Genomic DNA, 14,947 nt, shown 5'->3' with positions numbered 1-14,947 from the left:
TGTGCGTCGAGTGATCCTATGTGCATCACGTGTCTTGTCAATATAAGTGTCTGCTGCAGACGCGTCTAAAGGGTTTATGATAAAAGAGACGCTTGCGTTTGCCAGATACTCGCATAATCTCATGCGTAATCACAGTTTACTGTTAAGGGAATGTCTTCTCTGGGAGCGTCTCTTTTATCATAAATGGTTATGATGCGTGTGCAGCAGGCACTTATTTTGACAAAACTGATGCACATGGTTCATATGATGCAACAAACAAATATTTTGAAAACGCAAGCAACACACATCACACTCCAAACACTATTTTTTTATTTGCACCCCTCGGATGAGCAATCAGGAGCCGCCACTGGTAAAGTATTGTATTGTATTGTATTGTACAGTTAAATGTTTTGTAAAATTGTACAAAATTGGTCCTTAAAGGTACACAGTAGGTCCTTTGGGTATAATATCGTACCCCAAAATATACAACATTTCAATGTGTTGCATACCCATAAAGGTACAAAAATGAACCTCAGGGTACCACCCCAGCGACAGCAAAGGTACAGTTTTGTTACCTTTTTCCTGACAGTGTAGCATAATTACTTTAAACTTTTGAACATGTAGGGTGCATGTATAATTCAACTTACATGGTACATAGGCAGCTCACTTGATGTTTTTTTTTTTTTTTTGTGGAAAGTGGACTTCTCTCTTTTTTATTTTTGTATGTGTGCATGTGTGTTTTTATGTATCGCCCAAGGCTGCAGTGTTCATTCATTAAACCGCATCAGTTGTCACGTTTCCATGGTAACCCTCAGGAAGGTGATGCGACGGCTGTCTGGCATCCCTCTATCTGATGTGACCTTCCCTTCAGCCAGACCTGCATTAATGCAAGGCTGCATTCATTGCGCTTGAGGCAAACGTGCTCTTACAGGAACTTGGTGATCAGCGTTTACATTTCAAAGACATGGGGAGTTTTTTTATAAATAATGTTGTTTGATTGGTGGTTACTGTAGGTTTGTGTAATATGATTGGGTGAGGCATCAAGGTCTCTTTCTCTTAAATGGGTCACTGTGTAAAAAACAATGAGGAGAGGAGAGTGAATAAATATAAAACAATAGACAAACCAAAAGCTTTAATCACATTCTCACAGCCGGCGGGTTGCAACTGTGGTGCCCTTGAGCAAGGCACCTTACCCTAATTGCTCCCCGGGCGCTGGGATAGCTTCCCCTTTTTTCGTGTGTGTGTGTGTGTTCATGACTTGGAGTGCGTGTGTTCACTACTCACCGTGATGGGTTAAATGGTCACATTTTGAGTATGCTTTGCAAGGTTGTCACTTTCACTTCTTTCAGATTACCATTGAAGACAGCGTGTTACAAGCACACTATAGGCTGTGAAAGTCATTTCAACACAGTCTTTACACATACTGTAGAGCAGCATTAGATGTGTAAATAGTACCTGTGCTAAAATAGTCTTACTGTGGCTGTGGTTTAGTCAGGCAGACCAGAGACGATGGGACACGTTTGTGTGGTGATGATTCTGCGAATGTGCGTGTAGAGTTCACTTTGAGCTTTTTTTAAAACAGTTGTTTAAATAAACTCATGTATATATATGTAAAAGTCTGCAGATGATGAATTATGCAGGTTATTGTTGATTGTGTAGATGTTAAAGGGCATTCCACTTTTTTTGAAAATATGCAAATTTTCCAGCTCCCCTAGAGATTTATCATATGTTTTTAGTACCAATATATTGAACCAGCTGTTTATGGAGTCCAGACATCAATTACTTGTGCATGTGTTTTCTGTTTCAGATGAGGAAATAAATATGTTATGGATGGATATGTGTTTTTGGGAGACAACATACTTTGTAGGAATTCTGTGAATAAAAATGCACAAACCAGAATCAATAATACTCAAATGCAAAAGGGATGGCTCTCCGTAGATTTTTTTATTTTTATTTTCATGTGCATTTATAAGGAAGAAACAGCATTATGGATGTAGGGGTGTGCGATATAAAGATTAAAATGTCTCCACAATCCACTTTTTTTATCGTGATCCATGCCTACATCAAGTACGCGACAAGGGGCACGCTATAAAGGATAGGTAAGGGCTGGGTATACCTTTTTTCCGCGTTCAGCTTGCACGTGCACGCGCCCGCTGAGCTTTCAAAGTATACTGACCGCGGCTACGCGCGGATGCCCGTGCTCTGACACATACGCAAAACAAATTTTTTTTTATTCAAATTTTTACTCTACCAGGCCGTCAGGGCATCACTGATTTGCAACATTTACAGTACATTAAAAAAAATTAAGTGAAGTAAAGTAGCCGGTCCACCATTGCAAACAAAGTTTAAGAAAACAAAGAACAGAAATCAAACATTATGGTGTCGAAAATGCTCCACAGCTTTCTGTTTTCGAAAGAAGTGAAAATAAAAGAGGAAAGACGATGGTGTGTGTGCAAATGCTGTCTATTTCCTTTGTGTAATTGTTTGTAGTGGATTGTCCTGTCTCAATATTTTTTCGTGCATGTGCTGTTGTACGCGTACTGTCCGTGCATTTTCCGTGCATATATATTTGTTACCTTGTAGGACTACATTTTTAATTGGGGGCATTATAGTATGGCTTTGTTAAGGCTTAGTAATGGCAAAAATCTTAAAAAAACAACATGAAAAGAATTGTGATAAATGCATGAAATCGCGATTTTGCCTAAACCAACTGTAATATGATATTTCCCCCATATTGCCCACCCCTATGCTTACCTTACCATAAAAAAGGGATTAAAAACTTAAATGGAGACCTTGCATGAGTATGTAAGGCAGCAAATATTGATACAGGGTTCCCATCGCGTCATGGAATTTCTGGAATATGGAATTTTATTTTATATAGTTTTATGCAAATCAGAGATTTTTATTTGTTGCTTTAAATTTGATCAAAATGTAATCTTAAGTTGTGACGTAAGAAATACAGTTTTGGGGTACGCGCCGGAGACTACAATTTAAACAGATGTTTATTGGCACTGTTTATTCATTTCACACATTTAAGCTACATTTTTATAAACTTACGTGACACTACATTATTCAGATTTTTAGTCAATGAAAGTCAGGGAATTTGACATTTGACTTGTATTTGAGATATCAGTATGGTTAAAAACATTTGGTTAAAACTTCATTTTTCATTTTTATTCATATTGCATCTAATTCTGATTTGTTTTAAGATTGACTGTCTGCACTTTAAAAATTTTCAAAGTGATGAAGATTTGTTTGTTTTGACAGTGTTGTCAATAATATATGGTCTTAATATTCAGTATAATGATGGGGAACTTCCCCTTACATCAAGTGTATGTATAGTTTTTTTATTGTCAGCATAAAGATGCTGTTATGTTGTGCCTGTCTTTGTAAAGTGTTCTTGCATCTCACTACATAGCGATTGTCACAAAGTTCAATGTATGTGAGAAAGACTAACAGGAAATTTAGACACAATTGTGTTTTGGCTGAAGCTACCTAGAGTATATGCAGACTAACTTAACTTAAAGCTCTCTTCATCTCTGCTATAAAACGAAAGTATCAAGTCTGAGAGCGTCTACTAAATGTTAATGTAAATGAAATGTTTTATATTCCAGCACCTCCATCTTACTTAAGACTCCTACAGCATCTTAAATTATCCAGCATCCATTTGCTTTACAAGTGCACGCAAGGCCAGTTTAAATGCAGGTTGTGATGATGACAGAGACGAGTGATGCTACTGTATGGTCATGTTTTTTTTCTGTGGTTAGAAGCTTTTGTTATCTCTAAATCATAACCAGCATAAATTATTATCTTTGGGGTGTGCACACATAGAGAAAACTGTAACAACGGATCTAACAAGTACAGTTAGATACTTTCAGATATGCACTATATTCAGAAATACAGATCTTTTCACACATGTACTTTTGTTGTTGCAAGGAAACGATCTCGCTGTGCTAACAGAGAAATGGTCCTACATTTATAGACACTCGTGTGGGCTGAAAAACCTTCTTACATACTGTTATTAATTCATGGTTACCAGCCTAGACACACACAGACCAACAAACACATATAGTCTCTCTTACTGTGCCGCTCATGCATTCGGGGATATTTCCCGCACGTGTTGACGAGAGGGCTAAGACCTCACTCAAGGCCAAGACCAAATGTCTTTCTTAAAAAGACAGTCTGTCTACCAGTTTTACCCCATGACATGTTTATAATAATAACTCTTAAGAACTGCCCCACATGTTGGGGGCAAAGACAACAACATCGGACCACTTCTGAGTCTGACCGATGGCGGGATCACTTGATCACTGTGAGCGGATGCAGACGGGAGATTATGTTTATAGAGGGACATAAAAACACTCTACAGTATACTATACGCCTCATATAGTAGAAATAAACCCACAAAGTGCTTTGAAATGTGCAGCTTTGTTCGACGCATTGACATAATTTCCGCTGAAACAGGAAGTTGGGGCGGGACATAAAGAGTAGCCCCTCCTCCTTTAAAAAAGCCAGATTTAGCGATTTGTACTCACAGCTTTAAATCTGTTGAGCTTAGATGCGGAATAATGTCATAAAAATGATAGATCCTTATAGGCAGAAGAGAGACTGTAAGTTTTGAAAACTTTTATCTTTTAAATGTGATTTTGTTAATGCATACTAGTTTAGCATCATTTACATAAACATTCTAACTTTTTTAATGTTTTGTGTATTCGGCAAATGATTTTACTCAAAAGTTAAAATCACCATAAAATTTTTTTTTTTTTTAAAGGTGCCATAAAATGGAAAACTCTGTAAACCTAAGCATAGATGAATAATCATGACACATCGTCAGCCTTAAACACAATTGTTTTCTTCTTTTTATGTAAACATTGTGCATGCAAAATCAATCTCTTGCAATCTCAACATAACACCAACGATGGCGTTACTGTCGTGGTGTACGCCCCAACATTAAATTACACCTTAAATTCAAGCCGTAGTCCACCCTAAAACAACATTATGCTCCAACACTATATTTCATCACATATATGTAGTTGATTGTGCCGGAAGAAAAAATAATTGTAAACGTTCTAAATGGGGGCGGGTCTTGAGGCGAGATGATTGACAGTAGATGATAACATTCTTTTGATTGACAGCTGCACAGGATGAGCTAACGTTAGCTTGCTTTGCTTGTGTTGATAATAACAACAACAACATGATAATAACTTTCTACGTAGTATGTTTATCTTTATCTATGTTTTATGTATTTTTACCATTTTACATTACCTGAGTCCGCTGAAAAACTGGACTCAAAACAGTACTCCAAATCTTCCTGACAAAAGTGCTAGCTGCATATTAAAATTTTCGAGTAATCTGTTAGTGGTGTGTCAGCTGAGGGTCGCGTTGATGTAAACAATAAAAACTCTAGGTGGCCTAAAAACTCTAGGTGGCCTAAATTTGTTGTCCTTACATCCACTTACTGAACAGGTTCTAGTCATCTTTTATCGAGGGTTTTGGTAATTTCCCCTTCAGAGACGGTAAAAGCGGAGTTACTGTTTGGTTGGGTTCGTCTGCTGGTTAACTTCAAGTTGACTTGAGTTGATTTGAGGGGTAAAAGAAGTTATTAGGCTTGTTCAACTTTATGCGGCGCCGCAAGAATCGACAGCCGGATGACGTCAAAGTACCGCGAGAACGATTCGCGAAATCATAAGGAGGAGTTTGCTTTAATCGCTCTCGTGGAACCTTGACGTCATCTGGCTGTCGGTTCTTGCGGCGCCGCATGAAGTCGAACAAACCTGAAAGCTGCATCGGTTAGTGGGTTGAGCTAATGACTCAGTTTTCGCGCAATGCATTCTGGTTAATCGAGTCCATCAAAGACCGTTACGAAAATTCACTTCAACACACTATCCATCTAATAATCAAAATCGTGCAAATTTCTTTTTTTCTCATGTAAAATGCAAAATGGACATAAATTACCTGTGATAACAGGCTAAAATGTCTAGGGTTCAATTCTGCTTTAATTAAAATGATGTTACAATGCTAAAAACAAAGTTGTGACTGCTGAGTTAGCGCTATATGCTAGTTAATGCTATATGCTAGCATTTAGGCTTAAAGGCGGAGTCCATGATGTTTGAAAGCCAATGTTGATATTTGAAATCACCTAAACAAACACGCCCCTACCCCAATAGAATCTGGACCTTCTGTTGATAGACGTACGCATACGCAACCCGGCATTTTATTTGATTTGATTGGCTATAAGTGTGTTTTGGTAGTCGGCCCGTCTCCTTTTCCAAAGCGTTTTTCAAACATCGTGGACTCCGCCTTTAAGTTCTACTATTGACATTACAAATATGAGCTTCATGGGGCTCGCTGTGCAAAAGCCAATCAGAGCAGAGCTCAACATTATTATTTATGACTCTTCCAAATAAGGTAATAATAAACCATTTTATTCTAAGGAGAAATCTTAGGGTTGTAAATGGACATCAGGGCTTGACATTAACTTTTTGAGGAACTTGTCCTTCAACTTCACTCTCCACTCCATGCCGTCCCGCGACTCCCGCCCCTCCGTGTTTGTCGATCAGGTTTAATGCGCGCGCAGCTTGTTTAGTAACAATAACAGTAACGTGTGTGTGTGTGTGTGTGTCGGCGCGCCGCGCTCTCCGTTCAATATTCCGCTCTGTGTTTTGGCTGCGGGTTCTGCTCTGTCGTTTACAGCACATAACGTTAAGTAACATTGTTTGAAATTTAACTTGTCCAGTCGGACAACTAATTTTCTCTTACACTTGTCCTACAAAAAATCCACTTGTCCCTGACAAGCGGACAAGCCTTAATGTCGAGCCCTGGACATGTTAAACTGTCTCTGGATCATTTTTGCACTTAATAAAGATATCAGAGAACAATTTTACAGATTATTTGAATGCATTCTTTGGCACCTTTATTGGATATTGTAGGTTTTTTTATATAAAAGACTTTGTGAATCTGGGGGAAATAACTCAAGGCCCTGGGAAGTTTTAAAAAAATATATACATACATAGATACAGGTCATTGAAAGTGCTTGAATCTGTTTTATGCAAGAAGTTTTCTGGGAAAAATCCATATTATTCCCTGTGTAGTGTAGGATAATATCATAAAAATTCTAGACTTTTAAAGCACGTGCTAAACTGTTCACTTTAAATGCTTATATCTTCTGTATGCGAATGTTGATTCATACCAAAATGTTTTTTTTTTTTGCATAGTTGTGTTTGACCCATAAAAACGTCTCTGGTTACATATGTAACTGTTGTTCCCTGAAAAGGGAACGAGATGCTGCGTCTCCATTGCCATTCTTCCTGCGTCCCTGTAACGCCGTCTTTGGCAATATTTCAGATAGTGATATATTTCTTGGCTCCCGCGTCACCCTGTCTTTGTTGTTAAGCCTCACCATTGGCTAAATTTGATTTAGACATTCAGACGCACTTACCCCTGGAGGCGTCCCCAAAGTGTCACCGCAGTGACACAGCGCGAGTTCCCTCGAAAGGGAACTGTAACAATGTATCTTAAAAGGTAACACAATGTAACCTTGCTCTCACTTGAAATTTGTCCCCACATTTAGTCCTTGAATTTGAGGGTATGGAACCTGGAAAGTCCTTGAAAGGTCCTTGATTTTGAAGTGTGGGAACCCTGTGTGTGATTCATTATAAAAAAAAATATGTGCTCTCATAATCTTTAATCAAAAACATTAACCTCCTTCCCTTCTTGAAAAACCACTTCTCTGAACTTCCTGTGTCATCAGAAATTGTGTGAGATCTGGGCTATCGGATATATTTATATATTCGGATATATTACTCGGATATGTCACGATACGGATAAGAAGACAATCGCTACTTCAGTTTCATGGTGACTTTAAAGTGCATTCAAGATATATTTTTTATTTATTTATCAGTATGAGTTTTCTCAGGGGATCAAACTCACAACCTTAAAGCTGCTAATGCAATGCTTTACCAACGGGGCTACAAGAACACTATAACATCTTTTGTGTTTCACACGAGAAATACAATCATACGAATTTCTCGACATTAAATAATGCTAGAAGTTTTTTTTGCGGTCGACTGTTCCTTTAAGGAAATGGAGATGCTTGAAGCAACCCGTAATCCATTAACTCACATACACAGTCCAAAGCACAGATTTGCGAGACCCATTTGGGAGTCCATTGCCTGCGCTGCTATGTGGCTTCACAAGATTTATCTGTGTCACTGATTTACTTCACTTTCTTTAACAGTTTGCCACTGTTTCCTAGCAAACACGGTGATGGCGATGTGTGTGCAAAGAGTAAAGTCTCCAGGGAATACTATTTTTACTTTGCCCTTGACTTGAACGATAAATTTTACCCCAGGTTGCTTACAATAAAATATTGCAGAAATCCCTCCGTTGATACGCACCTGCTATGAGATACGTTTTGTTTGTATGTTTGTTTATGATGTGTTCAGACGGGCCTTACAGGATTTATGTCCCTGCTCATCTGTGTTCTGGTTTGGCCAGACTCGGTTTATCAGCATCTTACCGCAGGAAACAGGGAGGGTCATTTCTTCTCATTAAAATCCTCCCATTACTCTTCCTGCATCTGCAGGCGACTCTCAGGTCTTTATTAATTGCAGTGGGATTCGGTATCGACTCGAATCCTGCCGCTGTCTGGATGCCAGCGAGCTCCGGGACGCCAGCGAGAAATGCGGCACATGATGCCTGTTTGTCACGGAGGCTAATGCAGAAAGTGCTTGCGTTTCAGACGGCCCCTGAGGAATGATGATGTTTGAGAGAGGCTTGTTTGAGATTTGGCTAGACGTGTAATATCATCATTATACGCTTAAGAAAATAGCTGAAATAAAAATGATGTCCATTTAAAAAAAATCAACACCAAGATTTTTGCTTGAAATATATGCAGTATTTTTGAAGACATCACAACTATGTGTAATTATGCAAGAACTTGAAAGATGTTTTAAAAAGTTTTAGGTAAAGTATAGTAGGCCATGCTGTAGGTTACTAAATAAATAAATATATATTTTAAATAAATAACTTTTGGCAAGTTAAATGTCCTACGAATTCAGTATTAAATGTTAAGCATTTTGCATTGCATGTTGTCTGTGCTGGTGTTATTTGTGCAATGTGCTGGGTGTGTAAAATACCAAAAACACCTACTTCACTTTCTCAATGAAGAATATCAGTGACCCTTTGTGGGTGTTAAGTTAAAGTGCTTATTTCTTGCGAAAAGCATTAATATCAGAGCTAATAATAATAATATAAATTCTCACAGTTCACCCTGTCCTAAAGACATCTGCCATTCAGAAACATTACTATAGTACTGTGACTTTACATTTATGGTTATGCAAATATCAAGTGAGCTACAGAAACAGATATTTTTAAAATGAAGTTTCTCTTTCAATCACATTAATATTGCAGATTATGAGGAAATGCAGATGTGCTAATAGGCAGTGAAAATGATCTGCTTTTCCCCAAAATGCTTGTACAGATTTAATCGGATGAGTTTTGTAACACCTCTAAATCCAGGCGGATTAAATCATCTGTAATTGTTTTTTATTCTGCTTAATAGTTTGTGTAACACCACGTGTGCACAAAATGACAGAATAATAACTTAAAATCGATGAGAAAGTTGTTTGATGATTTTCTATGGTTCTGTGAATATTATAAAAACGTGAGCATCTTTTCTTTCTGTAGGCTTTGTTGACATCTAGTGGAGCAGTAGAGTTATTGCATCTTTTTGTGCATTAACACTTTGGTTAGATTGTCATATAGTGTCACATTTAGATTAAGAAATTGCACAGCATTATTATTTATAAATCTCTCTTTTCTTCTCTTTCAGACACAATGGTCATTGTTTTCTTTCTAGTAGCATCTGCAACACAACTCGCAAACAATTCAACAGAGGCTGATGGCAATGGTAAGTTCAATTTCAATACTTGTGTATGTCTTGAATATTTCTGCATTTTATTCACTGACAAGTCTGCTTTGTTTTCATTTGTTTTGTGATTTATAAGAATCAATAGCTTGTCTGCCTGCAATACTGACGTTTTACACAAGGTGGCGGTAGATGATGTAAATGCAGAAGTACATTTCGAATTTGTTTTGTTTTGTTTTGTTCAAATTTGCTCTTGTATATCCTGCAAGTTTTAAATTTAAATTTGGTTGCAAGTTTATGCCACCACAATAATTAGAAACTAAGAAGCTTCTTTCGGATGTATTAAATAACAGAGGCTGACACTTCTTGAGTATTTTAAGTACATTTTTCAAGCATCTGTGTTTGTCTTGGGAAAAAATGTACTTTACTTTACTAAAAAATATTCACTAGATTCTAAAGCGCAGAATCGGTGTATTCCTTTTATAATGCATATCAAAATTGATTTAATACTTTTACTTTTCTTGAGTTTATTCTATGTAGAATTTACTTCCATGTAGAAAGTAAAAATACTTAAGTAGTGTCCGCCTCTGGTAAATAATAAATAGCAAAAAAGTTTATTTGTAATTGAACTAATTTCAACCATTTTGAAATAAATTGTAATAAATATGGGTTCTTATGTATTGTTATACTAAAACAATAGAAACTAAGTTCTAATGGATTTAATGGGTATAATGGGAATTGCATTGGTGTTAATGGAAACTATAAGTGGGTCTTTTTATGTGTTCGAATTATGTCAAAGATTTTCTCTCCTAGCCCCCTGTCATTATAGGGTCGCCGTGATTTCACAAAGTAAGATATGATCTTGGATCAGCATTTTTTTGTTGGTTCTGGATCAACGTTTTAATCAAAGAAATCCTAAATTACCCTTAAATTAAACCCTAACCATTTTACCCCTCACATTAATAAGAAATAGTAATTTGAGAAGAATTTTTTAATTCTTACCCTAAAGATTACTAAAGATAATAACTAAAAATAATATCCGTCAACAACATTAAAATATTCCACACGCAGAGACATTGACTCTCCAGAAAACAGCGTGAGGCGAACTTGGAAGTTTGCATTTATTTCAGACAGAAATCTTTAATTGGTGCTGTCCCGTGAGCGGGACACCTACGTTTACTTCAATATTTTCTATGTAAATGTTTATCTATCACGACAAACTATATATTGTTGGAAAGGTCTAAGAATGTAGTTTTCATATTTCAAAACCTTTTAGCATTAATAATAATGCAGCAACTGTAATTTATTCATTTGTGACACAAGTAGGCAGCAAACTTCAAAGCAAACCAGCAGAAACCTCAGTTTTTTTTTACAATTTTATGTATTAAAAATAATACTATATTGCATTTTTATTTATTACAAATAAATTTAAACTACTTTAAAAAAATGAATATTTTCACCTCCAGACACTTCCCTAAAAAACGTGTCTTCTTTAAAACAAAAATTACCAAAATTAAAACCAAAATTAGGCTTCTAGACCAAAAAAAAAAGCCAGAGTTATATTAAATTAAAGGTGTATATCACCTTTTCACCAAAAAGAGCTGCGCCAGTTAAAGGGTTAAATGTAGTATTATTATTAATATAGTATTTAAATAAACCAGGGGACCCCCTTAATTATATTTTTGTGCTTTATAGGGGGTCCCTCAATGCATATAGGAGGTCATGGACCCCCCAGCCCCCCCCCCCCTCAATTCGAACATTGGGTCTCTACTGGTAATTTGTTGAGTTGTGAGATCTGGTGGATGGGAACCAATACAACACTATTAATTCCTGCTGGAATGAAGCTCGAAACAAACTACATGAAATAATTTTGTAATGGTTTTATTGGTAAACAGCTAGTGGTTCATAATGGCATTTGTAATAAAAACCATCAGAATAAAACAAGGTTCTTAATATTTTTTTTAAGTTTTTGTAGCTTTTATCAGTGACTTTTCAATCCTGTCTACATTTTGTCAGAGTTTAAGCGCCTCATAACCATCAGTGTGGATTTGTGTTAAATCTCCAGTGGATTATATAGTCTGTGATTTGGTCTCCAGTAAAGTGCTGATGGCTGGTTTTGGCATGTGATTCATGTCTAACCCGCTGTTAAATGAATGACCGATGCTTATCCTGCAGTCAAAACAGCACAGAGTGCTCTATTAAATCACCCATAATGGCATAGCTTGACTAGCTGCCATACCTCACTTAAAGCCCAGCACCGGAGCACTCGAGTGTCTCCATTCCGGCTCTGTTCGTGGGCCAGTTTCCTGTTCTTTTGTTCGCTGTGGGTTTAACAGCCTCTCCTTTTTCCTTTCCAGCGAACCAGGGGCTGCCGACCTCACAGGTCCTGCACTTACTACTGGGGCTCTGCGTCTTGCTTCTCATTCTGGGCCCGCTGACCTGGTTTTGTCTCAGGTACAAATACACATGCAGACAGTGATAAACACAGAATGTCATGCCTACAAGCTCCGCCCACATTAATGATCGAGGGCGGGGGCCAGGAACTGAAACACGCTCACACGTATTTATTCATATACGTGTAGAAGTTCAGATACAGAGAGATATCGCATGGTACTGTGTGTACAGACTCGGTGTGTCGTGTAGCGCGCGTGTTTGTGAAGAAACAGCACAACTGATGAAAAAGAGTTCGAGTTTTCGTTGGTGAGATTAAGTTACTTAAGAGAGCTCAGCATCTGTGTTGTAAGGATATGAAGCAAGACTTTACTTGATGTTCACATGTTTATCTACACGTTTTATTTTGTTGTTCAGGTTGAAAAACCAGAGGAAGGCTGACATCACAGCCATTGACAAGAAAATACCAAATGGGATTCTGGAAGAACAAGGTAGCGTAACCTAATCTTCACCTGCTGTCAGGATGTGTTGGGCTGTGAACTAAAAGTAACGGGTTGCTTGTGAACCTTCAGTTGTGAAGTGTGTGGCACGTTTGACTTTAATGTGTTATATTCAGTTTCCTGTTCATGATTTTTAGACAGGACGTGAGTATTCACTTGTCGTGTCACAATATGACTCATATTTTATTTAAAGATGTTCGTAATTGTTCCGAATGGCTATGCTAGCTGTGAATTATGGGTAAATTATGGTTATTATAGTCATTTGTAAGAAACGTGTTCAACTGTAGACCTGATGTTTATATTAAGTGAAATGCTACAAAACTATTGATTAAAATAATGTAAAGTATTGAAAGTATATACGACTTTTATAGTTTGTTTTAGTTTATTTCACAGAATTATTTATAAGTGATAAAATTTTTTGTATATTATCACTAAATGTTGTTTGTATCACATATTTAAACCTTTGTCTTGACAGATGTCATGCTCCATGATGAGGTTTCCTCATAAATATTTAAACTAAAACTGCGTAAAAGAGGAACTTGTCAGTTCTTTGTAAATCAGATGTTCCTGTTAAACAACGTATTTGCTTTTCATAGACAGCAATGAGATAAGTGTGAACAAACTCAGGTTTTTTTATATAAATTTTCTCAGATTTAGGGAAAAAAACAGAGTAATCGTAAGACTCCATATGTGACCGTGGACCACACAACCAGTCATAAGGGTCATTTTTTAAAATTAATATTTATGCATAATCTAAACGTTGAATAAATAAGCTTTACACTGACGTATGGTTTGTTAGCATAGAACAATATTTGTCCAATTATTTGAAAATCTGGAATCTGAGGGTGCAAAAAACATCTAAATATTGTGAAAATCACCAAAATGACGTCCTTAGCAACTGCATCCACTCACAAAAATAAAGTTTTTGTATATTTACGGTAGGAAGTTCACAATATATCTTCATATAACATGATATTTACCTAAAATTCTAATAAATTTATACATAAAAGAAGAATATATAATTTTGACCCATACAATTTATTGTTGGCTATTGCTACAAATATAGCCGCGTGACTTATCACTGGTTTTGTGGTCCAGAAGAGTTTCAATAGAAATCTCAAAAGCTGTGCTCAATTTTGCCAAGACATCAAATTTGCCCTAAAGACCTAGATCAGTGGTTCTCAAACTGGGGTCCGGGGCCGCGAGATGGTGCCAGGGGGGCCCCTGTTTTATGACATTTTATAAAAGACATTAATTTATCATGAATTCTGTGTAGTTAAACCTAAAAAGAAATAAGGCTACTAACCAACAGCACTACTTTGTATAACTTAATATGTTTTGTTTAATTAAAATGTTACATTTTATAACAGTTTTTTGTCATAAATTTTATTTGGGGGGGCCGCAAAGGAATGCACCGTACACAATCTGGGCCGCACGTGGAAAAAGTTTGAGAACCACTGACCTAGATCATATCTATGCTTTTCACACTATTCGGACGGGATTAGTTTTCCAAACGTTTCAACGTGTCCCCCACGACGTCTGTGATTTTATGTACCGATTCGGACAGAATTAAAATTCTCAGGCTATTTCAGAGATGGGAGTGTCTGTTTCATGCATTTCGTATGACCGTGTGACCAGCACAAACCACTTGGAATCTGATCTTTTCGATTCTGATTTGAGACACATCCATATGTGGTACTAAATCATACAGATGACATCAGTCTGAACAGTCATATCAGAATTCCTTTAGGTCATTCTAGATTGATATGCATCACAATTTCGGAAATAGGCAACACTTCATGTTTGCAAAACAACTTAAAACATTGAAGACATTTAGTCTTCCGTTACACATCGCCTTATACACAAAAAGGCCCTGACACGCAAATAAGTGTGTTTGATTTTCCTGAAGCATTGTCCAGATGACCGACCCGCAAGTGACCCGGGAGCAGACTGCCTGGGATCGTATACTCTCGTATCGCTCGCTCCCACGTAGGGATGCAACGATTATAGATTTTGATGGTACGGTTATAGTCTGATAAATAATCACGGTTGTACGGTTATTACGGTTATTATGGACTCATTTATTTTACAACATTAATGTAAAAAAATCACATGAATACATTTTTTAACAATTGCTAAATTATTTTGTATTTTCAGTTTGTTTCTTTAATTCTTGGACAAATGATAATAATAATAACCTAGCAGGCTT

At 37.0% G+C, this 14,947-nt stretch overlaps 1 protein-coding gene across 1 annotated transcript in view; it reads left to right on the top strand.

Moving 5' to 3' along the window:
• ptprea (protein tyrosine phosphatase receptor type Ea) overlaps positions 1-14,947 on the top strand; it is a 100,237-nt gene that overhangs the window by 55,379 nt on the left and 29,911 nt on the right. Inside the window, exons 3-5 of the mRNA XM_073867185.1 lie at positions 9,812-9,889; positions 12,205-12,301; positions 12,656-12,729. Of these exons, the coding sequence (XP_073723286.1) occupies positions 9,817-9,889; positions 12,205-12,301; positions 12,656-12,729 (244 nt within the window). The 5' untranslated portion in view covers positions 9,812-9,816. The remainder of the gene's footprint in view (positions 1-9,811; positions 9,890-12,204; positions 12,302-12,655; positions 12,730-14,947) is intronic.

Source organism: Misgurnus anguillicaudatus, chromosome 4, assembly GCF_027580225.2.
Source record: "Misgurnus anguillicaudatus chromosome 4, ASM2758022v2, whole genome shotgun sequence".
Classification (NCBI taxonomy): domain Eukaryota; kingdom Metazoa; phylum Chordata; class Actinopteri; order Cypriniformes; family Cobitidae; genus Misgurnus; species Misgurnus anguillicaudatus.
This window is presented reverse-complemented; position numbering and strand designations above follow the sequence as displayed.